We start from the raw sequence: 25,870 nt of genomic DNA, 5'->3' as shown, positions 1-25,870 counted from the left end.
AAAAGAAAAAAGAAAGAAAGAAAAAATGATGCCTTGAGGTGAAAGAACTAAGGTATAATTATTATTACTTTAATAAGCCCTATTATTGGTATTTTTGATGGCTTATAAAAGTCATTTTGGTATATATTCCAGAAATTGAATGACTCTAAACAAAGGAGGACCTAAATGATGTCTCAGCATAAATTGTAAAAATTAATTTTTGATTGTAAAGCATTATTCAATCTTTAGCATATACCTTGGAAGGAAATGAGAGTGATGTTTTTTGTTTTTTTTTTTTTGCCATTGCAAAATGCTTCCCACATTCATCTATTTATTTGAACAAATTTTCTCAGTATTTAAATCTATAAAAACTAAAAACTATAAATAGAATTTATGCTAAATGTTCTCTCATCTAGATACAAGAAATATTCCTCCATCAACCCATAAATTGAGAAATGAAAATATTCATTTCACTAAAAGATGCATTTGCAATAAAATATGTCACAGGAGATTATATCAAACTAACCCTCTAAAGAAAAAAATTATACAGTGATTTGAAGACACTGGAAAGTAATCAAAAGCTGGTGGGCAGAAACTGAAAAGACAGCTACTCTTCAAAGGATGGACATACAATGAGTGAGGTTTATGTCCATATGTTTTATCTTGGGGCACTTCCTCGTAGGCACTGTGCAAGGCAGCTGGGACTCAATTAAAAAGTCACACCTCCATGGCTTAAGGAGTAGAGGATGGAATCTGGGGCTCCCAGAGCAGCTGGAAATGGAAGAGAGAAATCCTGAAATGGAATAAGTCAGGGGGGTAGAGGGCCCCTAAATCTGCACATACATTCTGCTCAGATCCTTGCCTAACATCTGAACTGCGTTGCATGGGGGAGACTTCAAGGAGCCCAGAAGAAAGCAACAGTTGGATTGTTGAAAGAAAAATATCAGGTAGATGTTGACTCCAGTCAATACACACACACACACTCTCTCACACACACATAATAAAATATATGGTCATAATAAATTAACAGAAACTTTAGAACTAAAATCGATAGAACTTGAAATTTTAAATCTCTTCACTGGTGGGTTTCATAACTGTTTGTAAATAGTCAAAGGCTCACTGAATTTAAAACTGATTAAGAGAAATTATCACATATGAAGAACAGAGATAAAAACTATTGAAAAATAAATAGGTAGGTAGAGCCATACTGATCTTCGGGACAATATGTAAGAGTAAAACATACATGTAACAGGAATCTCAGAAGGAAAGGAAAGAGAGAATGGGACAGATAAAAAAATTCAAAGAAATAACTGAGATCCTTCGAAATTTCATAGAAAACATAAATCTACAGATTAAAGAAACTCAACAAAACCCACATAAAAGAAAATAATCCCAAAGACATCATGTTCAAGCCACTGGAAACCAAAGATACAGAGGAAATCTCCAAGGCAGCTAGAGAAAAGGGCATGATGCAGATTAGACAGTTAGGTAGCTGGACTTGATTCAGAGACAATGAAGGACACAGAACAATGAAATGACATTTTTAGAATTGAACATGGTTGAGTAAGGGGAGTAAAATTGACCTATTATTTTAAGTCTGGAGAAAATATTTTTTAAATGTTGGTAAAATAATGATAAATTCAAATAAATAAGAACTTGGAGGGCTGGGGCTGTAGTTCAGTGGTAGAGCTCCCGCCTCGCACGTATGAGGCACTGGGTTCGATCCTCAGCACCACATAAAATAAATAAAGATATTGTGTCCATCGACAACTAAAAAACATATTTAAAAAAAGAACTTAGAACTTATCACCAGCAGATTCTGCATTATAAGGAATTTTTAATACAATTCTTCATAAGGAAGTGGAATGATACTAGATAGAAACTCCGATCTACAGGAAGGAGCAAAGAACACAAGAAATACTAAAAATGTGGGTGAATATAAAATACCATAAATTATTTTCTTAATTTCTTTAAAAGATTTGATTGCTTAAGACAAAAATCATTCACTGATTTAAAACATGTAGGTTTAGTGTACATGGCAACAATAATATAAAGGGTGGAGGATAAATGGAACTACATTTTTGCAAGATGCTTGCATTTCATGTCAAATAGTATAATAAAAGCTCTCAAAACATAGAAATAATTTAAAGATGCATACTGTAAGTCCTAGCATAACCACTAAAAATTAAAATGATACAGCATAAAGCCAATGAAATTAGTATGAACTAACTAGACATACTGAATTAATCCTAAAGAAAGCAGAAAAGAAAGAAACAAACAGTACAGGAATTGAAAAGTGAGACATCTAAATCCAACCACATCATTATTACAATAAATGTAAAGGGACTAAAAATCCCAATTAAAGAACAGAGATTAAAAAATCAAGAACCAATGGTAAACTATCTACAGGATATTAACACACTTTAAGTATGAAGACACAAATAGATTAAAAAGTGTAGAAAAAGATTTACCTAAGGTAAACAGCCTAAAAAGTCTAGAATAGTTAATATTATCCCTCAAAATGAACTTCAAGCCAAGAACATTAATAGATAGGAAGAACAGTCCATAATACTAAATTGTTTAAAGTTTAATTTTTAAAACTTTCAAAAAAGTCATTAGGAAGACATGAAACTCTTATGCACACACCTAGTAATATATCTTCAAAATACAGGAAGCAAAACTCATGAAACTAAAAGAAAAAATAGTCAAATCCATAATAATAAATAGCAATCATAATAATCTTCTTAGTAAGAAATAGAACTAGACAAAAAAAAAACAACTTTTAGGATATAGGTGACTTAACTAAATTTATATTTATAGACTCAATTAGTAGTTCAATTCAAAACTATTCAAATGCAGAATTCATCTTCTTTTAAAAATGACCATGTAATGTTCACCTGGGTATATACTATACCACGCTAAATAAGTCTTAACACATTTCACAAGAATGAAATGCCAAAGAATCTTTGTCTACAACAAATTTAAATTTGAAATAACACTAATTAGAAAAACCTTTAAACACTTGGAAATTAAACAACATACTCAAAAGAAATGGGTCAAAGAAGAAATCATAAGGAGAAATTAAAAATTTCATCAGAATGAAAATGAAAGCACAACACATCAAAAATAGCAGAATGCAACTAAAGCAATGCTTAGAGGACAACTCATAGCTTTAAATGCATATTTAAAAAGCAGAAAGGTCTTCAACCAATACTAGAATCTTCTCTAAGCAACTAGAAAATCAAACCTCTACTGAAAAAGAGTATAAGTTGATGAACTCAAAAACGGAAAATGAATGGAATTGAAAGATGGCTTTTTGAAAAGAATTTAAACATTGATAAACTTCTAGCTAGATAATTCGGAAAACAGGAAAATACAAAGTCTGCTATCAGGATTGTCCCAGTACAGATAAATATATAGCCCCAGCCCTCTTAATGGGCTTTTAATAGAGGAAACAAATATCAGCCATTCAGATAAATTCATATATCGCAAAAGCTGTGGTAAACTTTAAGTGAAAATTCTGTAGTAGGAGGAGAAGCCTATTCAGTTTGAAGTGAGGAGGACCTCCGCGGAAATAACTGCTGTCCGCACTGAGTAGGGGGAACAGCAGCCTCCACCAGCGCTTTTCTGGCCTTGGCTGACAGGTGGCTGCCCCACCGGCCCCGCCCGGCCTCGCCCGGCCCCGCCCAGGCTCCGCCCCATCGCGCTGATCCTTCTACGCAGGCGCGAGGGCGGCGCCCCGCGGAGCCGAGGGGTGGGGCGTGGCCGGCGGTGGGCGTGGCCGGCGGCAGGGCAGGGCGGGGCGGGGCAGCCGCGGGGCGGGCCCCGATCTGGCCCTTGTGCTGGTGAGGTGGCGTCGGTGTGACCCAGCCACTCCAGTTTGCCGCGATGCCGAGGCCGGGCCCCGGCACTCCGCCGCTCTGATAAGGTCTCGGCACGGAAGTCGGAGAGGGAGCCCATGGCGGAGCTCTGCGAGCCCGGCCGGCGGGGGTCCGCGGGCGGCGGGAACCCGGAGGAAGAGGAGGACGAGGAGCGGGAGCCGCTGCTGCCGCGGATCGCCTGGGCCCAGCCGCGGAGGGGTGCGCCGGGGGGCGCCGTGAGGCAGCAGGAGGGAGCTGGCGACGAGGGCGCGGCCGCCCCCCTCCAGGCCCGCGACGGAGAATTGCCGCTCCCGCCCAAGGATGGGTCCCGAAGCCTCTCGCGGGCCGTGGGGGCCACCCGCGGCTCGCCCACCGACCACAGCCGGAACCGCCCCTCGGTTTCAGGTGCGTCCCGCTCCCTTCCCGGCGCGTGCGTCCCCAGCGCCTGTTGCCCCCGCCGCGCGTCCCGCTTCCCGCCCGGCCCGGGGCTGCTCCCCGCGCTGCCAGCGCTCCTGGCTCGGCTGCGCCCCTGGCTTGCGCTCGCCTGGATGGAGGGGCTTCCCTGTCGCGGGGCGAGTAGCCAGCCCAGGCACGGACACCTGCCCCGCGCCGCCTCTCGCCTTGTCCACTGTCTGTAGGCTAGACCAGCGATTGTCATTAAACTCCCAGTTCTTTAGATTTCCCCCAAAGTGAGTCCAAACTGTAGCCAGACACTGAAGAAAACTTAACAGAGTGACGTAAGTTGTTTGCTCAAGTTTGGACGTGAGTTCTGAATTAATAATTCAAAACTATCGACAAGTTCCCAGAGTTGTGACTTTGCAAGGTGGATGACAGCAATGAGAGAGATGTCCAGCAAGAATATCCAAAAACGTTTCAAAACGTTTTCCAACTAAATGTTATTGTGACGCTAGTTAGAGGGGGCAGAGACGAATTTCCTGCTCCTGCTATCTATCTCTTACAAAGCTTTTATTTCTTGAGTCGTTTCTATAATTATGCGTTAAAACACACACCTTTTCACTGTTAAATGAATGGATCACCTTTGAAAGAGGGCAGTTGAATGTAAAGTTTAGGCATGTTGCTTAGCATAGATCGTTGTTGAAGAAGTGAGTTTGGGGCTTGTGGAGAGAAGTGAGACTAATTTCATGTAAATCGAGTAGACTTGATATAGTTATTGCTAGAGAAGAGACCAACTTGTTTGTGAAATGGTGGTGTTTACACCTACTTGCCGGTGTTAGGATGGATTTAAAGAGATGGTGTGCACACGGTGTTTTGGAGTTACCTTTCTTTGCAGCACTTAAACGCTACAAAAAAGATAGTTTGTATTAATATTGCTTAGTTTTTCCCGAGTTTTGAACTGCCAGATTTTTACCTGCCCTGCTACTAGTATGTACTATTATGTAGGTAAAGAATTTGGGATAGAGTAAGTTACTCAAGTTCTATTTGAACTTCTGTTCAAACATAAATACTCTAAATTAAAGAGGCCAAGAGGAAGCCATCTGTCCCACTCTTAAGCTTTAGCCAACATTTCTGATGTGCATCTATGCTACTATTATACAGTTAGGCTAATGGGTGCGTTTTCAGTACGACCCTTGGTTGAGCAAACAAACGTGAAGTTGGAACCAGATCACAAATGGATCACATTCACCTAACTACACTGGCAGTTTGGACTTCTATTACCTAGAATCCAGTCTATGAAGTAACCAAGATCCTCATAGATAGCTTGCCTTTTTCCACCTCAAAGTTAACATCATAGCTAGATTTTATTAGGGCCAAAAGTCCAGAAAATGCATTTGTTGTGTGAAAGTGAGGAGTTTTTTTGGTAAATAATGTTAAGGCTAGAAAAAATCAAAGTGAAGCTAGAGTATGGTAGTTAGAATACATATGACTTATTGAAAAGAAGGCCTACCTCTTTAATGGTGATATTTTTATCACAATTTATAGTTAGTTTTCATTGACCATCCTTCTTGGGTAAAATTAATAGAATTGTGATGGTTGGTAGTTCATAGAACTTCAGAGGTAAGTGGTCTGCCCAGAGTCAAATATCTGGGAAGTGGTAAAGACAGAACTAGATAAAGCCTAATTCTTTTTCATGTCCTGCACTTTTCCATTTTGCTATAGATGCCTAAATGTCATTTATTTATTTAGGTAAGACGGGGCGGGGGGTGTTGAACTCAGGGGCACTAGGCCACTGAGCCACATCCCCAGCCCTATTTAGAGACAGGGTCTCACTGAGTTGCTTAGTGCCTGGCTTTTGCTGAGGCTGGCTTTGAACTCACAATCCTCCTGCCTCAGTCTCCTGAACTGCTGGGATTATAGGCGCGCACCACTGCGCCCAGCTAGATCCCTAAGTGTTTATAAAATAATTGTTACTTTGGTTATTATGGAGTTTTTTTAAAATGGGATTTTAAAATAGTTTTGGACTATAAACATTACTTAAAGGTGTTTAAAAGAGATCTCCCCTCAAAAAAAAAAAATACTTATGATTAGTTTAAAATTTAGTTTTTTTTTTTTTTTTTTTTTTTTAAATGAGGCCATTATTTCCTTTGTCTGTTACCATCCAATTTCCATCAAACCACCTTTAGGTCTAAGACATTCTTGCCTTTAGATTAACATCATTTATGATGCTTAGCTGTTTTGTTTATAAAAACAGGAACTTTATGTACTTTAGTCACATGTCTGTTATCTTTAATAAGGCATTTGACAAAGTCTAGAAATAGCAAAAACTATAGTGTTGGTTGTTAAATCATTATCAAAGTAGGAGTAGTGGCATTCCTTGTCCTAGTTATCATTTTAGTCAGTGAATTGCATAGTATTAAAGATGATAAAATCTAATATCTATGTAGCAGTTGGTATGTGCTGGGCATAGTTCTATGTACTTCGCATTTGTTAATTTTTAACCAACCTTATGAAATGAGTGCTATTTTTTTATTCCCATTTAATAAAGCACAGAGAAGTGAAGTGAGTTCTCCAGGGTCCCAGTTAGTACAGACTTGAGCACATACATGTCTGTTGTTGGAGAGCCTAACAGAACAATTAGAACTCACAAAGGAAAATGAAATTTTATTTATGTCATTTAATGATTCACGATAGCTTGAATCATTGGAACCCTAAATGATAACCTGGTTTCATTTAGAGGAAAGTTTAGAAGAGTAGAAGTTGCAGATGTCTGTCACCATAACCTAGCATTGGAACCCTAAAGGTAGCGTTCAATTCATGTTCAAAAAATGCATGTTCAAAATTAGAAAATCATATAAATGTGAAGAAAGATGAGAAAAGGGGTAGTAAACTAAATAAGATGGAGACTGGTATAAGAGTACTGAAATAAGATTACTGAATAGCTAACATGAAAGAAACCAATTAGGGAGACCATGAAGTTGAACTTGTTGTTTGAACCAAAACAGAACTGACAAATGATAACTTGTCATGCATTCTCTTAGAGAAGAGACTATAAGCTGAACAACATCTGTGAAATAAAAGTGATTGAATTCATAAGTCTAGTTCTTATAACTTTCCTGAAGTCCTTTTCAGTAGAAGTAATTCTAGTAGCTGGTGTTAACAGTGTGGCTTGATTCAGGTTCAGGACACTGATAACCTGGTTTCATTTAGAGGAAAGTTTAGAAGAGTAGAAGTTGCAGATGTCTGACAGTCACCATAACTGAGTTTTTGAAATGGAGCAGGGATGTGTTGGAGATTATTCCTCAGCTGTTGCTTAGAATACAGCACACACACTTCTTTGTTTTCCATTCATTAGAGATACATCATTCATCAAATATGTATGCCTGCAGGGTACCTGTGGAAATCAAGATCTTGAAAGAATAGTGACCTATCACATGCATGCCTCCCTACACATCTGTGTAGCCTGGAGGAGGACTTAATCAATTAGAAGAAGTAGTTCTAACACACTGTCCATACTCTGACTGGTAAATCTGAGGTTCCACAGAGGCATGGAGCACTGCCCTCAATGTGTAGGGGACAGGGAAGATTCAGCTGAGTCAGTGACATCTAGCATTGGAACCCTAAAGGTAGCATTCAGTTCATCAGACTTATCAGCACTTTTTTTTAGAAATATTCTGGTTAGTGGGTAAGGTAAGGAAAGATGGGAAAGGGGTAATTCTAACTCTTAAGGGAGGATGGGTTTGTTTTAATTGCTTGTTTAATTACTTAAATTTAAAATTGGTAATTTACCCTGTATTTTTATGTTCAGCTAAGAACCTAAAGGATGTACAGTGGGCTCTCTTAATCCATTTTTTTTTCTATTTTCTAAAGGATCGGTAATAACCCTTAAGTGTGGCTGATGAGAGAGTTTGTTAATTTTTTTTAATTGACATGATCAGATTTTATTTTTATTTTTGTTTTTGGTACTGGGGATTAAACTCAGGAGCACTCAACCACTGAACTACATCCCCCACCCTATTTTGTATTTTATTTAGCGATAGAGTCTCACTGAATTGCTTAGTGCCTTGCAGTTGCTGAGGCTGGCTTTGAACTTGATCCTCCTGTCTCAGCCTCCTGAGCTGCTGGGATTATAGGCATATGCCACAGTGCCCAGCTAGTTTGTTTATTTTTTGAACAAAATTTATTGAGGGTCTGCCATGTGCCAGGACCTCTGTTCTAGGCACATAAGATACATCAGAGAACAAAACAAAGATCTTTTGCTTTCCTGGAACTTAGGTCATTTTGTTATAGTATTGTAAGTGTGAAAGATGAATAAGAAATATCCATGGGAAAGAAGCTTGGAATAGTCATGAGAGCAGCAAAGCTTCAGGGGTGCTTTGGACATCTGTGAAAAGTGAGGAGCCTGAACGAGACTGGAACTTGACTAGAAGGCCACTGTCTCTTCCTAGCATTGACCCAAAGGGAGTATATGAAGCTACTTAGAAAATAATTTTGAATATATTCTGACACAAACACAAAATGCCATACTTTATTTCTTAAGATAGTGACCACAATTTTTTTTAGAAACATGGCTTTTTAAATTTTTTACCTTTATTTTATTTATTTATTTTTATGTGGTGGTTCCAATCGAACCCAGGGCCTCACTCATGCTAGAAGAGTGCTCTACCACTGAGCCACAACCCCAGCCCCAGTGACCACAGTTTTAATGGAATATATATAAATATAATTATATATCAAAGATAGCCTGGTGTGGTGGCACATGCTGTAATCTTAGTTTTTTGGGAGGCTGAGGCAGAAGGATTGCAAGTTTGAGCCAGTCTAGACAACTTAACAAATTCCCAGCAACTTAGTGAGACCTATCTCAAAATAAAAATAAAAGCTGAGCATGGTGGTGCACACCTACAATTCTAACAACTCAGGAGGCTGTTGCAGGAGGATTGCAAGTTTAAGGTTAGCCTTAGCTCCTGTCTCAAAATTTAAAATTAAAAAAAAAAAAGGACTGGGGATGTAGCTCATTGATAGGTTGTCCCTGGGTTCAGTTCCCAATACCCCCGCCCCCACCCACACACACACACAGCAAAAACCCAGAGGGCTGCAGTGTAGCTCTGTATGCTAGAGCACTTGCCTATCGAACAGAAGTCTCTGGGTTCTATTCCTAGCACTGAGTTATTAAAAATCAAACTGATGATAAACCTTCAAACCAGATTATCCATATCATATGTTGCATGAAGCAGTATAATATCTGGGGGTGCCTTTCACATTAAACTCATTATCAAAGTACATTTAAGTAATGAGCATGCAGAAAATCGTAGAATGTAATTGTCAGTAATGAATCAGTTAAGGAAAAATTATCTACTAAAAACCACTTGCTTTCATTTTAGAAGAGTTGATAGGTCTTTTTTCTGACAGTAATTAGATAGTAGGACCAGTTATTTATTTTAAGTGCCCTTCTGGATTTTGATGCTAAATGCAAACCATGTTCAAAGAAAAAAAAATGTGTAGCTTCCTGTAGGATGATATTATCTCAATAATGTGGCAAGAACATCCTGCTTTATTTTCTACAGAAATGTTTCTAATTGATCTGATTTTGGTTGAAACTGAATTGTTCAGTATTTGACAAATGACTATGGACTTCATGATAGGAACAACAGGAGGATCTATGACGCACCTAACCCATAGCCAACTTGGTAACACTTACTAGTAATAATGTGAAGTCTTGCGTAGTCCAAAAGAGCTGTTCAGGTGTAGACTGTGAGAGAACAAGAGTAGTCCAAGAGTTCAGCGATTTCAATATAAATTAGTATTATGACGGAACTCCTGAGGAACTCCTACAGTATTCTAGGGACTCTTTCTTTTGGGTCAGTGTCAAGATTGAGGATGAGGTGTCTATTCTGTTCATGAGTTACTTGGTTCTGGAGACCATATTTGGAGAGGAAACATTGAAATACTGAGGCAGGAAATGAGGACAAGTACGTGAAATACTGAGGCAGGAAATGAGGACAAGTACGATGCTGAAAAGCCTGAGAACACTTCAGTGTGGAAGGAGGTGGAGAAAGACTCAGCGGAACAAGAAAGGCCCTTCAGCTATTTGATGGGCATCAGTGAAGAGGGTAAGTAGTAGGCCTTTGCTCCAGATGGCAGGTCTAGTAAGATAAGGGCGGAAACTGCAGAAGACACACTTCATTTCTGGAGATGGGAAGCCCTTGAACTGTTAGGTACAAAGGAGTGATGCAGTCTGTCCTGTTTTGAGAGGGTTACTATGGCTGCTTGGTTGAGTATAGAAAGACAGGAGTGAAAGAGGAAGACCAGTTAGGGGGCTCTTATAATAAGTTGGGCAAGAACTGATAATTACCTAAGTAACATGGAAGAAATGGAAGATGGTAAGAGGCTGGGCTCCAGACACTAGGCAGTAGAGCCTACACAACTTTCTTGTTGGAGATAGAAGGTGAGAGTGGAAGATCAGGATTGATTCTAAGGTTCTGCAGCTTATTCTGGTTTATACAACTGGAAGATTTTGAATTGCCAGCAGCTACAACAGGGAGGAATGGAGATGAAGTCTTGGGATGGGGGGTGTTAAAGATGAAGAATTGAGTTTTGGGTAATAAACTTTGAGCCATCTGTTAACATCCAAGTAGAGATGTTGAATAATAGTTGCAAGCCCAGGCCTGAGAGAGAAATTTGGAAATCATCAGTGTTGACCCATAGTTAAGCAGTGGATCAGTAGGTGTGGTGCTGTGTGTATGCGTGTGTGTATACACACACACACACACATATATATACATGAGACATATATATTTTTTTTTCACGTCATGAAGTAGGCAGCTAGATAGATAATCTGCTGAGAGAGGGTGGGAGGAGAGGAGGTGTTGAGAATTTGAGTTGATATGCGTTTCTCTGGTCAAGTTCAGCTATCCTGGCAGAGGCATAGAGTCAACAGACAGGTTTCACCAGGACTGGGATTTTTCCTGGTGACCATGATGAAGGGAGGGAGAAGAGTGATTCTGTAATGATAGGCCATATTTAAGGTGGTCAAGGAGTGGGGCACATGAAGGGAGTAAAGACCAAGGATAGCAAGGAGAGCAGTGCTTGTAGGTTCCTGTAGGATGAGTGAATTTTATGCTGGAGGGACTAAACTGGGAAGCTAAGAGGTGCTTGAAAAATTGTGGAGAAGTTGTAGTTACTGATGATAGGATTTGAGACAAGACTGTGGAATTAGAGCTAGAGAAGGATGAAGGACAGAATCATTGCAGAGGAGTTCAAAGAAGTGAGAGGGTATTTGTGTGATTTTTTTCAACAAATAGTAAAGTTTTTTCCATATGGCATTGTTTAGTTAGAAGTGGTCAGGAAGGAGGATCAAAGCTGTCCATGTAGTACTTAATTATATTTTTCTGTACCTCTGTCCTAACACCAATAACCAAATTCACACATTTAGGTCCATATCATGAGCATTCTCGAGGCTAATCTTTCTTCTTAATGCAGTGACCACGGGCCTTTCAGAGATGAATGCATTCTTGGATGATCCAGAATTTGCCGATATTATATTGAGAGCAGAACAAGCAATAGAATTGGGAGTTTTTCCACAAAGAATTTCTCAAGGCTCAAGTGGAAGTTACTTTGTAAAGGATCCTAAGAAGGTGAGAATTTCACAGACCTACTATATACTAAGAAAATTTTGGAAATCACTAACTTAAATCTGAAGTCATTGCGAATTTCTGAAGATATTAATTTCGATTGCACCCTCTTTTGTGAAATAAAGCACAATTTTTTTGGTTATTATTTTTTACTAAAGCACCCTCCTCTATAGAAATAGAGCTAATTGTTGTTAAGTTATAGATTGCTATTCTGACAGCTTCTATTTGGTTTCAAGCAATTACTGAATACCCTGTTCACTTGGAGATTCGTTGAGCATATGTCAATAAGTCCTCACCTTAAAATAGTCTATTACCATACTTGCCAAGCAGAGTAGAAATTGAAACTTTCACAACTTGTCTAATGTCATTTCCAATGCTTGGTTGTTTTTTTTTTCAAGGCTATATTTTTCTCTAGATATATTTTTTTTGGCATTGTGCCAAGGGAAGGAGGCTGGGTAACCTGAAGTGTGAAGTCATTGAAATGCACAAAAGTGAAATGAATAAATGATTCTGGAGCAGAAAAGAGAAATTTCTATGGTAATTTCTTCCACTTAGTCTAGAATTTTTCAAAAATTGATCTCATTTTTTCTAAAAGCCTTCTGATGCACAACCAGCAAATCCTCTTTTGAGAGATAAGAAAGTTCACAATTTTACCCCCTTTTTTTCAAAGACTAAAGTTATATTTTCAAAGTAATTTTAAAGCATAGACCTCCTTTGAGATTTTAAGAGAGTTGTAGGTACCTGGGCACAAGGCACAAGGGCATATGCCTGTAGTCCCAGCTACTCAGAAGTCCGAGGCAGGAGGATCACTTGAGCCCAGGAGTTTGGGGCCACCAGTCTTTGCAACATAGCAAAGTCCTTTCCCTTAAAAGTTAAGATAAAAAATATATATGTATTTTATATATATATATTGTATCAGATCAGTACAAAAGGTTATAGAGATTTTAGACATTCATGAACCAATCTTTTAAATAAAGGAGTTTATTTAAAAGATTGGTTCATGAAAAACATAACTGGGAAAGTCTTAGGCTAAGAGCAGCTGACAGCATAGTTATTCAATGTATCTTATTCCCTTTGTTTAGAGAAATATTTTTTGGCATAGACTTTATTAGTTTATTTAGCAAATGCTTGGAAACTTAATGTGTTTCAGATATGGCTTTGAGTACTAGAGGTGCAGCACTAACAAAGCTCCAGCCTTTTTAGAATGTACGCCGTAGTGGGGAAAGTAGATGTTAAACAAACTTGTGGCTTGGGTGTTTAATAGATTCTGAATAGTAACACTGTTTGACCTAAAGTGATGGTTTTCAAACATTTAAAATTGGTGAGACACCTTTTTTTAACCTGGAAGTCCATTAATATAAAACAAATGAGTTAATCTGGTTAAATGGCATGGGTCACAGGTTAAATGGCATGAACCCTTGCCCTCACCTTCTAAGGTTTGACAGAGCACTATTTGAAAAGTACTGGTCCAAGGAATTATTGAGTTTAGATCCTCAATGGAAATGAGTAAAATGTGATTGAAAACAAACTTCTTAACACTTGAAGGTTATGCCTAAATCTGAGTCAGGGAATAGGAGGAAACAAATTATGAGAATGTGTTTTGTGGATTATTATCTCTCTCTCTCTCAATCTATATGTAAAATAATGGATATCAATGTGTTTGATATATATGTCCGCTTCCACACATGTAAAAGCCTAATAAGATTTTTCCTTTTTACCCCTTTAGAAAATTATTGGTGTTTTTAAACCAAAATCAGAAGAGCCTTATGGTCAATTGAATCCAAAATGGACCAAGTATGTCCACAAGGTCTGCTGCCCTTGCTGCTTTGGCAGAGGCTGCCTGCTTCCCAACCAGGGCTACCTTTCTGAGGCTGGGGCCTACCTCTTGGATGAAAAGCTTCATCTGGGCATTGTACCTAAAACAAAGGTAAAGCAGAGTGGGTTTCCAGTCAAATACTTAGCCCACTTGTCTGTGAGTACTTTAGTAATAACTTAATGGTAGAGCCTAAAGTGGAATCCCTTCTTGGTAATTCAAGAGTATGAGCAGCTGCCAACTTGTCCTCACATAGACCCACAAGCATGCAAGGGAATGGCTCTTGTTCCTGGGAGGTCACGGGAGCTAACACAGAGAGGAGGAAGGACTTGCATTTAGAAAGTAGACAAAAATGAGGGATCGAGATTCGTGGAAGGTCAAGATAGCTATTTATAAGGCTGCTATTGGTTTCTTGTTGGCCTTTGTATGTTTTAATTGTTGCCATCCTCAAAATGTTCATATCTAATTCTACAATTTAAAACTCTTGCTTAGTTTTTTTTCACTAGAAAATTTTAGGTCACTTTTATACCTCTTTGAGAAAAGACATATGTTCCATGGTTTCACAAAATCTCCTGGCCTTTCTATCTTAGATTTTCAGCTATAGCCTTAAACTTTGCTCGTTTACAGGATTAGAGTGAATTTGATTGCGTACGTGGATAGAAATATCATAATGCAAATTCTGACCATTTTTCTGAACTCTGTGTTTCTAGGTGGTTTGGCTTGTCAGTGAGACATTTAATTACAGTGCAATTGACCGAGCAAAATCAAGAGGCAAAAAGTATGCTTTACAGAAAGTGCCAAAAGTAGGTAGAAAGTTTCATCGGATAGGACTACCTCCTAAGGTGAGTTACTATGATAAGCTGTACTTAGGATGTAGTTGGGAGGTTCAGCCTGATCTTTTAGAGCTAAACATCGCACTCTGGACTGTGGTTATAGTAGTAAAAGCTTTTTCCTCTTTGAGGAGCTCATAGTAACCAAGCCATTTCAATGCAGTTTGATAAAGTGCTTGATAGGTAGTAAGTTCGGGAGCTTTGAGAGGTTCAAAGAGGGATGCCTAGAACTGGGATTATAGCCCAGTGGTGGAGCTTTTGCTTAACAGGCCAAGGCCCTGGGTTTGATCCCCAACACCACACACACAAAGACAAGATGCAGAAGAGGGATGCCTAACTGAGTCTGGAGGAGCAGGAAATGTTTCCCAGATGATGTTGTATCAAAGGCTTTATAAAGTAATGGCCAAAAGTTCAGATCTAGAGTCAGAGCTGGGTTCCATCCTATCTCTATACTAGTTAGATTGAGACCTTGGGCAGGGTCTGTATTTTGTCAGCCCTAGTTTCTATGAGGTAGGGAATGACACGAACTACCTCTTAGGATAAACTTGAGAAATTCAAGTCAAGTACTTGGTACATAGTTATGGTTCAGTAAATGGTAGCAGCTGTGTTTTCTCATTGCACATTAGATTTTGTTTTTTCTAATCACTTTAAAATAAACTGAGAGATGATTAGCAGCTAACTAAGCAAAGGTGGAGAGGGCTAATGGAAAAGGCATCCTAGAAAAACTCTAGGATTTATTTTTTAAAAATAGACTTGACCTATAATTTTGTTTTGGTTTTGCTCTACATGTATCTAGATAAAAGACTTTGAGTGGAAATTCATGATTGACTAATTTTAAAAATTGTACTCCAAGTAAACTTGGAGTTCTAAGACTTTTTGTAAGTCCTTTTCCTTCTTGGATGTGCTAAAATAAGCATGACTATTGGAGACTATGGTTTCCATATTAATGACTACTACTACTTAGTTGTAAGTGCCTTAAAGAAAACATTGGAATTGTTTAAAAAAAATCATGCCAACAACAAGACTATAAAATGTCAGGATAAGGAATAGATTTTTGTGTGTGGTGATTTGTTTGCATTTTTGAAGGTTGCTCAGTACCCAGGCATCATCTGCTGTTGAAAACTTGTATTTCCATCTTTAATACATGGTTTAATGTTAACTAGTAAATTTTAGTAACAAAAATGTCTTTTAAGATGGATATATTTTCAAGGAAAGAACTTTGTAAAAAAACACTATAGAGGTTATGATTAATTGATTAGTTCTTTTAAAATTTATGACAGGATCTTTAATCTGAATAGTCAAAGAATCCACTATTATTTTTAAAATAAAATTATTTTCTGTATTTTATGTTTTAAGAAGAATCTTGAAACGTTTCTTTCATGAGTTAAAATTGCACTATTATGAAATAATCAGGATTGATGTTCAATTTGGCCTCCATAATTAAATTCACTTTAATGAATATTTTTAGAAAGCAGCATTCTTGTTAAGAGTGTCACCTTGAGGGCATGTATTTATTTTCCTTTTTGATTATCCCGAAATAGCTGCTTAAAAGTCTAGTCTAGCAATGCTCCTTAATAGTCTAGGGTTGAATATTTTTTATTTGCTGTGCGTTCTTCATGTGATTATTTAAAATTAGTGTGTAAAAATAGGTTTCTTGATAAATATGCTTATCTAAATTAGCGTTATCTCTTCTATTTTTCTTATTATGTTTGTATAACATTTTGTGACAGTACTGCTGAGAAATTAAAAATTAAACCCTTTGTTCTTGTACTTTTGTTTCTAACTATAGTTCTTAAAATTGTAGATTGGTTCCTTTCAGTTATTTGTTGAAGGTTACAAGGAGGCTGAATATTGGCTTAGGAAATTTGAAGCTGATCCTTTGCCTGAGAATATTAGAAAACAATTTCAGTCACAATTTGAAAGATTAGTTGTTTTGGATTACATCATCAGAAACACAGGTATTGAAGTTCTCTCATTTGTTCACTCTGATCTCGTTAGCTTTCAAATTATATACTATTGTTACCTAAATCAGAGCTATAAAATTTTGATGCAAAAATCTTAAAGCTACTTCTTCTACCTGTTTTCAAAACAGACATAGTACAAACTCTCCTGGGCATAATTAATCCTATACTGGGGGATTTGACTCATACCAGGCTCCTGTCTAGGTGACAAAGATCAATTCTTGGCCCCTAAAGAGAAATTTCCTAGGAGCAGGACAAGGCCAGATATTAGAAATGTTATCTTCATAATATGAAAAATTAAAACTTGATTGTATAATTTAGTTTAGATGCTCATTTTGACATTGTGTAATTGTTAGTATAGTTACAAATACATTAAACTTTTCATTTGTTCTGCTTTGTAAGGAAATAATCTAATTCCAAATTTGGATGTAGACAGTCCAAAGCAGTAGGTCCCAATTGTAGTTCCCTGGATTCTCAGGGTCATTCTTGTACAATATCCTAGACTTACTGAGCAGAAACTCTGCAGTGGGGCAAGGACTGTGTTTTCATGTGTTTTCCAGGTAACTCTGATGCACTCTAAAGTTTGAGAACTACTGGTTTGAAATGTTTTCTCATTCATATTAGCTTCTGAAAAAGCATCATGTAATTTTCTACATTGAGCTTCTTAATTAATATGATCTTAAATTAATAACTAAAATTAGTGTGTAGTCCAGGGTACCCCCAGTACCCTGGTAGCCTATTTGGAAATTTGTCTAGCAGGAAGGGTAGATGCTTTTCTTTCTCAGGTGAAGAGGAAGTTATCCTTGATTTTAATAACCTTAATCTAATAATCATATCTCCCTCACAGGGTAGGTTATAAGGATTGAATTAGCACATGTGAAGCCCCTAGAACAGTATCTGGCACAGAGAAAACATTCAATAAATGGTCGCTAATATTTATGGGGGTTTTTTGTTTGTTTGGTTGGGTTTTTTTTAGTTTTAAATCGGAACTTTGATATGGTAGACGTATGCTATAGAAAATCAATGAAAATCTCAAAAATCAGCAGGTGACTAGATTTCTCCCATTGATATTCATCTATAATGCCCATAAAAATCAATTAACAAATTTTTTTGTTTCTTTTAAAAGACAGAGGAAATGATAATTGGTTAGTCAGATATGAAAAGGAGAAATGTAAAAAAGAAACTGACCATGAGGTAAGCAAATTTTAAAATGAATAAGTAAATATATCTATATCTACACACACACACACACACACACACACATACACAACAGTCAATTTGTGTAAAAGATTTCTTGAAATTAAGTTATTCTCCATTATCTCCTCCTTCCCTTGTTAAATCTTTGATTTTAATTCTGTTCTTCTCATCTTTTTTCTGTCACTTGTTTACACTGAATTTCCAGATTCTAATTTTTATTATCTCTAGGCAGCTTTATTTTTTGTTTTGTATTAAAATAGAAGAATGATACCAGATGTATCATTTTTTTTAGAGCTTGGGAAATTTGCAGAATGACCATTTTTACTTTGCTTTTATGTAATTAAGGTTTCTGGTATTTGTATTTTATTAGTTCAGTTCCTGCTGAGTTTTTTGGTACTAGGAATTGAACTCAGGGTGCTATATCACTGAGCCACAGTCCCTGCTCTTTTTATTTTTTATTTTTGAGACAGGGTCTCACTAGTTCTGAGACTGACCTTGAACCTTGTGATCTTCCTGCCTCAGCCTGCCAATGTGCTGGGATTATAGGCATGTGTATACCATTGCACTGGCTCCTTCCGAGTTTTTGATTCAGTATTAGGTAATCTAATATTACCTAATGCAGTGGAACATGTATGCTTTACTTATGAATTATACCCACTGAACTTAAAGAAAACTTTCACTTAGAAGCTGGTTTTAACACAGAATAAACTTAGATTCTTAACACTATAAAAATTTTAGATTCATTACTATCAACTCTGAGTAACCTAAGTTCACATATTAGTTACATAAGACATTTTTAGACTTTTTAAAGTTTACAACAACCTGGCCCCACTTTTGAGAAAATTTTAAGTGATTAAGAAAAATAATTTCTCCAGTACTTATAATTTCTGTGTTCTTAAATTGTCACTTAAAATATTTGCATCACTTTGAAGCATTTGTACTTTTAATTGTTTATCCAGGAAATTTTAAAATACATATGCAATACTTAGTAATAAAAAAAAACCAAACTTGATACACATAGTAAGGGAATCAACCTTTTTAAAACTACGCTGAGTGAAAGAAGCTATAAAAGGTCACATACTGTATGATTCCATTTACATAAAAGTCTAGAAAATGCAGATCAGTCCCTACTGACAGAAGGCAGACCAGTGGGTACCGGGGACGGGGCAGAGGGAGGCATGAACTGCAGTGGAACTCAGGAAACTTTTGGGTAAAGCTTTCACATCTATTCAGGTTTATCAAATAGGACCCTTTGACATGTAAGGTTTATTTGTATAAATTGTACCTCAACAAAGTTGTAAATAGGAAAAAGAATGATAGAAATAGAAAATAAATGGCAGTTATAGCAGAAAGGGATTTAAAATATATACCAAAATATATATGTGTGTAATACCTCCTGAATTTGTTTTATTGGTATATCTTGGATAATTAAATTTGTCGAAAACTTTCTTCTTTTGCCCTGAGTATTTTGTGTATGTTCATTGAGGTGAGATTTGGTATAAATTAAGAGAAACAAAGAAACCTGGCACATCTTCACAGTAGAATTTTTAATTTAAAAATAGCCCTTTTCACTTCTTGCTCTTTTATCTAGGACACTTACTAATGCCAACCACCTGTCTTTATATAATGGGAACTACTCTTTGTCTTCCTCCTGAGGTCTTGGTTTCTGCTACAGAAGAATGTAGAAGTCAGGAATGGCCTACATTCTGTAGTCAAGAATATCTTGAGGTTCCTTCTGCTCGACCTTATTATATTTAGTTATAGTCTTTTAGAGGAATTTTCTTTAGAAATACTTTATATGTAACCTAATTGTTTCCATGGGACTATAAGAAAGACTAAATTTTAATAAGGTAATTTTGTCAAGTTGTTATCTTAAAGAAATCAATAATATTTTGCAAATATCAAACATCTAAGCAATGCATCTAGAATATCACTTTTTTTGGTGGGGGTGGGGTACAGGGGATGGAACCAGAGGCACTTTGCCATGGAGCCATTCCCCAGCTTCTTTTTTTTTTTTTTTTTTTTTTTTTGAGACAGGGACTTGCTAAATTGCTGAGGGCTTTGAACTTGCAATCCTCCTGCCTCAGCCTCCCAAGCTGCTGGTATTACAGGCATGCACCACTGTATCCAGCTTAGAATATCACTTTTAAAGTCTTAATATTCTCAAACTCTCCAAAAACAGGGGACAAAAGTGAAACCATTACCAAGTAAACATGTTGTGTCAAATTTTAAAATTAGCATTTGTGAAATTCTTACTGGTTTTTTAAAATAGTCTCTTCCCTTCCTGGGTGAATTTGTTTTGGTTTTGATTTTGATTTTCTTTTTTTATATTTCATTTTTTTTGCAACAATTTTAATTTTTATGGACTCTTTTTAAAAATATTTTTTATACTTTTATTTTATTTGTTTTTATGTGGTGCTGAGGATCGAACCTAGTGCCTCACACATAGTAGGCGAACGCTCTACCACTGAGCTACAACCCCAGCCCTTTTATGGACTCTTGAGAAAGAATATGTCCTTAAACCCCAGTAAGTATTATAAATAATTTATCCTTTGGAAATATTTATATAGGTGCTTTTACCAACAGATCATTCTTTCTTCTTTAGGTCTTAAACTGGATCAATGATAAAGAATTGCTTATTAAAGTAGCTGCAATTGATAATGGTCTAGCATTTCCTTTTAAACATCCTGATGAATGGAGAACATGTGAGTATTTAGAACTATCTGTAGATTCTATCATAGTCTCTTTTCCAAAGCAGAGAGGGAACAAGATGTGTAGACATCAAAATAACAGAACTGGATGAAGTATAAGTATAATCATTTATTAGGATTCAGTTCTAGGCACTGGGAATACAAAGATGTGTACTGCATGGGTCTTGCTGTCTATTGTTTGGTTAATATTGTGAGTTGAATTCACTTATAAAATGATTTAGGCCTGTCCCCCTTCCATTCAATAGTGATTTAATTTTTTTCCAAGTCTCTTCTATGGTTAAATACCAAGTTTTCTATATCTTGAGCCAGTTACAGACATTTTTAAGTTTGCTCAAAATTATCTATGATATCTGGAGTTTCAGATTTGTGAGTATAACATTTTACGTAGAATTCTCTTATAACTTAAAAAAAATTAAATGTCAGGCATTTAATTACACCTGTAATCTCATCCATTTGGGAAGCTGAGACAGGAAGATCACGAGTTAAAAGCCAGCCTCAGCAATTTAGAGAGGTCGTAAGCAAATTAATGAGACCTTGTCTCAAAATAAAAAATAAAAAAAGGCTAGGGATGATGTTCATCGGTTAAGTGACCCTGCGTTCAGTCCCTTGTCCCCACCCCACCAATTTTTTAATCCCTTCTTTGCATTTTAACTTCTTAGAAGATGAAATGAAGTGATATATAGAATTTGCATTTAAATATTGGTGGAGGTAGAGACAAGATAGAATAGGTGAAGTAATTTCACAAAAGTTTATTAATAACTAAATTAGGTTATTTGGAATGTAGGAGTTTACTACATTGTTTTTTGATTTTTGCGTAGTTTAAAATATATGTAGTAATTAAAATTTTAAAATGATCTCTATGATTATACCTCTTTTAAATTCCTACTATGAATTACTTTTATTTAATGTTTAAGCTTGTCAAAGATTTGTTGCTTGTTAAGCATTAGACTATTTGTTTACTTACTTATCTTGCTTTTCTTTAGGTTATTTTATTGATCAGATTTTCAGTTTGCTTGCTTGATTTTTTTTTCATTAACTATGTGTTCTATCTTTTATTATGTTCATCCTCTTTTGCTCTCCATCACTGTGACAAAGTAACTGAGAAAATAAACTTAATGAAGGAAAAGGTTTATTTTGGCTCGTGGTTCCAGAGGTTTCCATCCATGGTCTTTTAGCTCTGTTGATTTGGGCCTGTGGTAGCATAGAACATCGTGGTGAGAGCATGTACCAGAGACTGCTTACCTCGTGGCTGCTAGAAAGCAAATGAGAGTGACAGGAGGAAGCCAGGTCCCAATATTGCTTTAAAGGGCACACCCCGAGTGACCTAACTTCCTCTCACAAAGTTCCACCACCTCCCAGTAGCACCGCAGGCTGACAACTGAGCATTTTACACATGGCCCCTTGGATGACAGTCAAAATCCAAATTATGACACTATAAATGCTATTATTGGGCCATATATTTTCATCTGGGTATCATTTCAGCTAAACTACTGATTGGATGAGTTCTGCCATATTGTTCTGCTTTGCTTATTTGTATTCTCTGATTTCTTTGATAAAAGTAACTTAGAAGTATTTTATTTGATTTCAATATTGGTTGTTTTGATTATTGACATTTTTTTAAAGTGTGTGTTGTTGCAGTTGTCCAATGTTACTTCATTGTGATCCATGAAAATGGCATGTGAATTTTTTTTCTCTTTCCACATTTCTTATTGGTGCATTGTAGTTATATATAATGATAGAATTTGTTCTTCTATAATTGTACATGCACACAAGTGAATTGTTTTTTGCAATTCATTAGAATGTACTTTATGATTTTATATGTGGCTGATTTGGAGGACTATATTTGAAAAAATGTTTTGGCACAAAGTTCTGTCTATGTCTACTAATTAAAGTTTGTTGGTTGTTAGTCCTATCAAATCCTTGACTTATTTCTTGACCACTTAATTAAACCACTTAATTTTGGAGAGGCAATTAAGATCACCTTGATTGTGATTTTGTCGATTTCTTCTTGCATTTTTTACTTTGTATTTCACTCACAAAAATGTCCAGTGTTTTATGTTCTTGGTGGTTTTTCTGTTTTGTTTTGTTTTGTTTTTAATCTGTGTGAATTATATTGCCCTTTATCCCTCTCCATCTTTTGCTTTTTATTTTGCCTGTTACAACATTGCTATCCCTCCTTTCTTTTTGTTGGCATTTACCTGGTATTAGACAATTTTATTTTTAACCTTCATCATTTTGTTTTAAGTGTATGGCTAATAAACAACGTTGGGTACATTTTTCTTAACCCAGTCTGAGTCTTGTAATAGGTGCACTTAACTCTATAGTTTAAATCTTAATAAACTGTTTGAACTTTTTTCTGCCATCTTATCTTTTTTTCTCCTGACTGTGAATTCTCATTTGTTCCCTTTTGCTTTTCCTATCTTTTGTTGATTGAATTGTCTTGTTTCCATTTTATTTTTCCTAATCTTTGGGAAACTGTGTTCAAATAACATTTTAAAGTATTAGGTTTTCTGTAAGACAGTTGGTAAATTTTATCAAACATGTAGTTGGGTATTAAAGGTCTGGAACTTAAAGAGGAATTACTATTGAGAATATAGTTTTTAAACTGTTGTCACCTGGAAGCCATGGTGGTAGTTATGGTGGTATTTGCTATCACCCAGGGAAATCAAGGAGAACAAACATCATTGCCTAATCCAGTGCTAGGAACATAAGAGCCTGATAAATGTTTCATGAATACTTAATAAGTAAAGAAGGGAGGGAAGGAACTGAGTTTAGAGTCTGGAGGAACGCCGATGTTGAAAGAATGGAGGAAATGCCAGCACAAGAGAGAGGGAGCGACTTATAAGACAGAAAGTAAATTGTGAGAGAGTGGTATCTCCAGAACCATAGAGGGGGAATTTCATAAAGGTGATAAGAACGGTGCTCCTTGCTGCAGAGACTAAGTAGCATGAGGACTGCAGGTGGGTCAGTGGAGAGCCCTTGTGGGATGACTCGGGGGCCCAGGGAGGGATTTTGGATGAAGTTGAGGGATAAGAAGTGAAGGCAGGCAAAGAATAAGGGCTTTCCCTTTAAGAAACTCTTCAGGGAAAGACAAGAAGGGAACTGGAGGTACCTTCCAGGAGATGGGGGCCAGAGGAAAGGCTTTAGCATGCAATTAGTACCTCCCGCAGTGTGCAGAGAGATCTATAGAAGAGAGATGAGTATCAGTGGCTCCAAGGGAAGATTTCTTCCTCAAGCTCTCTGAGTGGTGGGAACCTAACTGGGGGGTTTGGAATATGCATTCGTACCCTTTTTAGAAGATTCCACCATTATGCAAATCTTTCAAGTCCTGGTACTGTGTGAATTTAATGGTCTCCTTGTAGGGGCCACTAGTTACCCAGAAATATGGATTCTTTTCTTTTTTCTTTTTCTTATTATTTTTTGTGGTGCTGGAGATCTAACCCAAGAGTTCACCTGATAGGCAAGCGCTCTACCACTGAGCTACATCATCAACCAAGTTATAGATCTTTCATCCCTTAAAGCTACCTATTTACTTTCTGATATTATAAAAATTTAGAATGTCTTCTATATACAAATGCCACAGTTCCAGTTGATTTATACAACTATGGTATTTAGTCTGGGGCTGTGGATAATTAGTAGGTACCCACCAATCTCTGAACTCAGGAACCAGATAGATTCAAATACATTTTTGGATAGAACTATTTGAAATAGACTCAACAAATTCTGATTCTTTACCATCTCAAACTCAGAAATATAACTAGTTCAGGTTAGACCTTACTGTGCTTTACCATCTGAACTGGCTATCTGAACTTGGAATCTGATTAATTTGAATTACAAAAAATAGTTTACTCTCCTAACTTCTCTCTCCTGTCCTTTCTTTGGGAGACCTAAGAGTTGTAGGAAAGAAACAGGATAAATGTGAGTCTAAATAAACCATTTTCTGTCACTGCTTATTTTCTATTAGATCCATTTCACTGGGCGTGGCTTCCTCAAGCAAAAGTTCCTTTTTCTGAAGAAACAAGAAACTTGGTTCTGCCATATATTTCTGACATGAACTTTGTGCAAGATTTATGTGAAGATCTTTATGAACTTTTTAAGGTAAATAAAAGTTTAATTTGTGTGTGGAGATGATGTTTGCACATTATTATTATTTTTTTAAACTGGGGTTTGAGCCAAGGGTCTAACACACACACACTACTACTGAGCTATTATGTCCAACCCTTTGTTTTTTATTTTGAGAGAGGGTCTTACTAAGTTGCCCAGGCTGGCCTTGAACTTGGGATCCTCCTACTTCAACCACTCTAGTAGCTGAGGTCCCAGGCATGTGAAACAGAGCCTGGCAGCATCATGCTTTTTTATTTATGTCTCACTTAAAACTTACTACAACCTTATAGCACCCTTGATGAAGCTAGTGCTGAGAAAGGTCAAATTCATTGCCCAGATTTAAAATGCAAACACATGTCTATCTTATACCAATGTTTATTTGTATTTACCTCTGATACTTGGCTCTCATCTATAACCCAGGTGCTTGTACAATTTTTAAAAAGGAAAAAATAAATAAAGCAAACAGTCGGCATAGTGTTTTTAAAAAATGTTTAGTTTTGATTATTACAAAAAAAGAAAGAAAGAAACCTTAAAAAGAGCTTTTCTTTTCCTTTCTTTCCAGTGCTGGGGATTGAACGTTGGGGTGCTGTACAACTGAGCTACATTCCCAGCTTTTGTTTTTACTTTTTATTTTGAGGCAGAGTCTTGCTAAATTGTCAAGGCTGGCCCTACACTTGCAGTCCCCGTGCCTCAGCTTCCCTAGTCGCTGAGATCATAGACATTTACCATCACACCTAACAAAAAAGATGTTTCCAAGTAGAGCTAATTTAGTTTACTACTACTTGTATTTTGGCTTGCAGTAGAACCTAATATAACAGGATTTAGCAACTTTATTTTCCTGAAGCATAAATTTTGTAAAGTTACACTTACTATGAGTATCTTTTCAAGTGAGATTACATCAAAATTGTGATGTTGCTTTCCTTAAAAGTTGAATTTTTACAAAATTACTGTATGAATTATATGAGTTTGGTGATTGCTGTGATCTAATTCTTGAAAAGCCTGAACTCATTGTCTAGAAAACCATCTAAATCCTTTCTGAAACAAGTTGGATATAAACAAATTAAATTTTCCTTGTCATTCTAGGAGTATGGAAAAAGTACGTTAAGTGAGAATATTCTTGTTATTTTATCAATTGAGAAAAATTTCTAATGACCTTGTTTGCTATATGGAACAGTTTTTTTTCAATTCTATATTTGTTTCAAAGGTTTTGAGTTTTGGAATAATAATAATTTTTTTTTTCCTTTCTGTAATAGACTGACAAAAGTTTTGACAAAGCTACTTTTGAAAGTCAGATGTCTGTGATGAGGGGTCAGGTAGGTCTCTTTTTGATGATTAAGTTAAAACTTCCTGAGACATTATCACTGTAACCTGTGATTAGAAATGAAATT

General features: G+C 36.7%; 1 protein-coding gene across 2 annotated transcripts in view; it reads left to right on the top strand.

Moving 5' to 3' along the window:
* Positions 1-3,837: 3,837 nt before the first annotated feature.
* The window catches only part of Pi4k2b (phosphatidylinositol 4-kinase type 2 beta), a 33,111-nt gene continuing 11,078 nt past the window's right edge, over positions 3,838-25,870 (top strand). For both annotated transcript variants that reach the window (XM_077803365.1, XM_026403288.2), the window contains exons 1-9: positions 3,838-4,244; positions 11,715-11,869; positions 13,593-13,793; positions 14,390-14,521; positions 16,314-16,467; positions 17,597-17,664; positions 20,273-20,372; positions 24,343-24,476; positions 25,736-25,795. In XM_077803365.1, coding sequence (XP_077659491.1) covers positions 3,938-4,244; positions 11,715-11,869; positions 13,593-13,793; positions 14,390-14,521; positions 16,314-16,467; positions 17,597-17,664; positions 20,273-20,372; positions 24,343-24,476; positions 25,736-25,795 — 1,311 coding nt within the window. In that variant the 5' untranslated portion in view covers positions 3,838-3,937. The remainder of the gene's footprint in view (positions 4,245-11,714; positions 11,870-13,592; positions 13,794-14,389; positions 14,522-16,313; positions 16,468-17,596; positions 17,665-20,272; positions 20,373-24,342; positions 24,477-25,735; positions 25,796-25,870) is intronic.

Source organism: Urocitellus parryii, chromosome 10 (genome assembly GCF_045843805.1).
Source record: "Urocitellus parryii isolate mUroPar1 chromosome 10, mUroPar1.hap1, whole genome shotgun sequence".
Taxonomy (NCBI): domain Eukaryota; kingdom Metazoa; phylum Chordata; class Mammalia; order Rodentia; family Sciuridae; genus Urocitellus; species Urocitellus parryii.
Note: the sequence above shows the minus strand (reverse complement) of the source record. Positions and strands in the feature narration are given on the sequence as shown.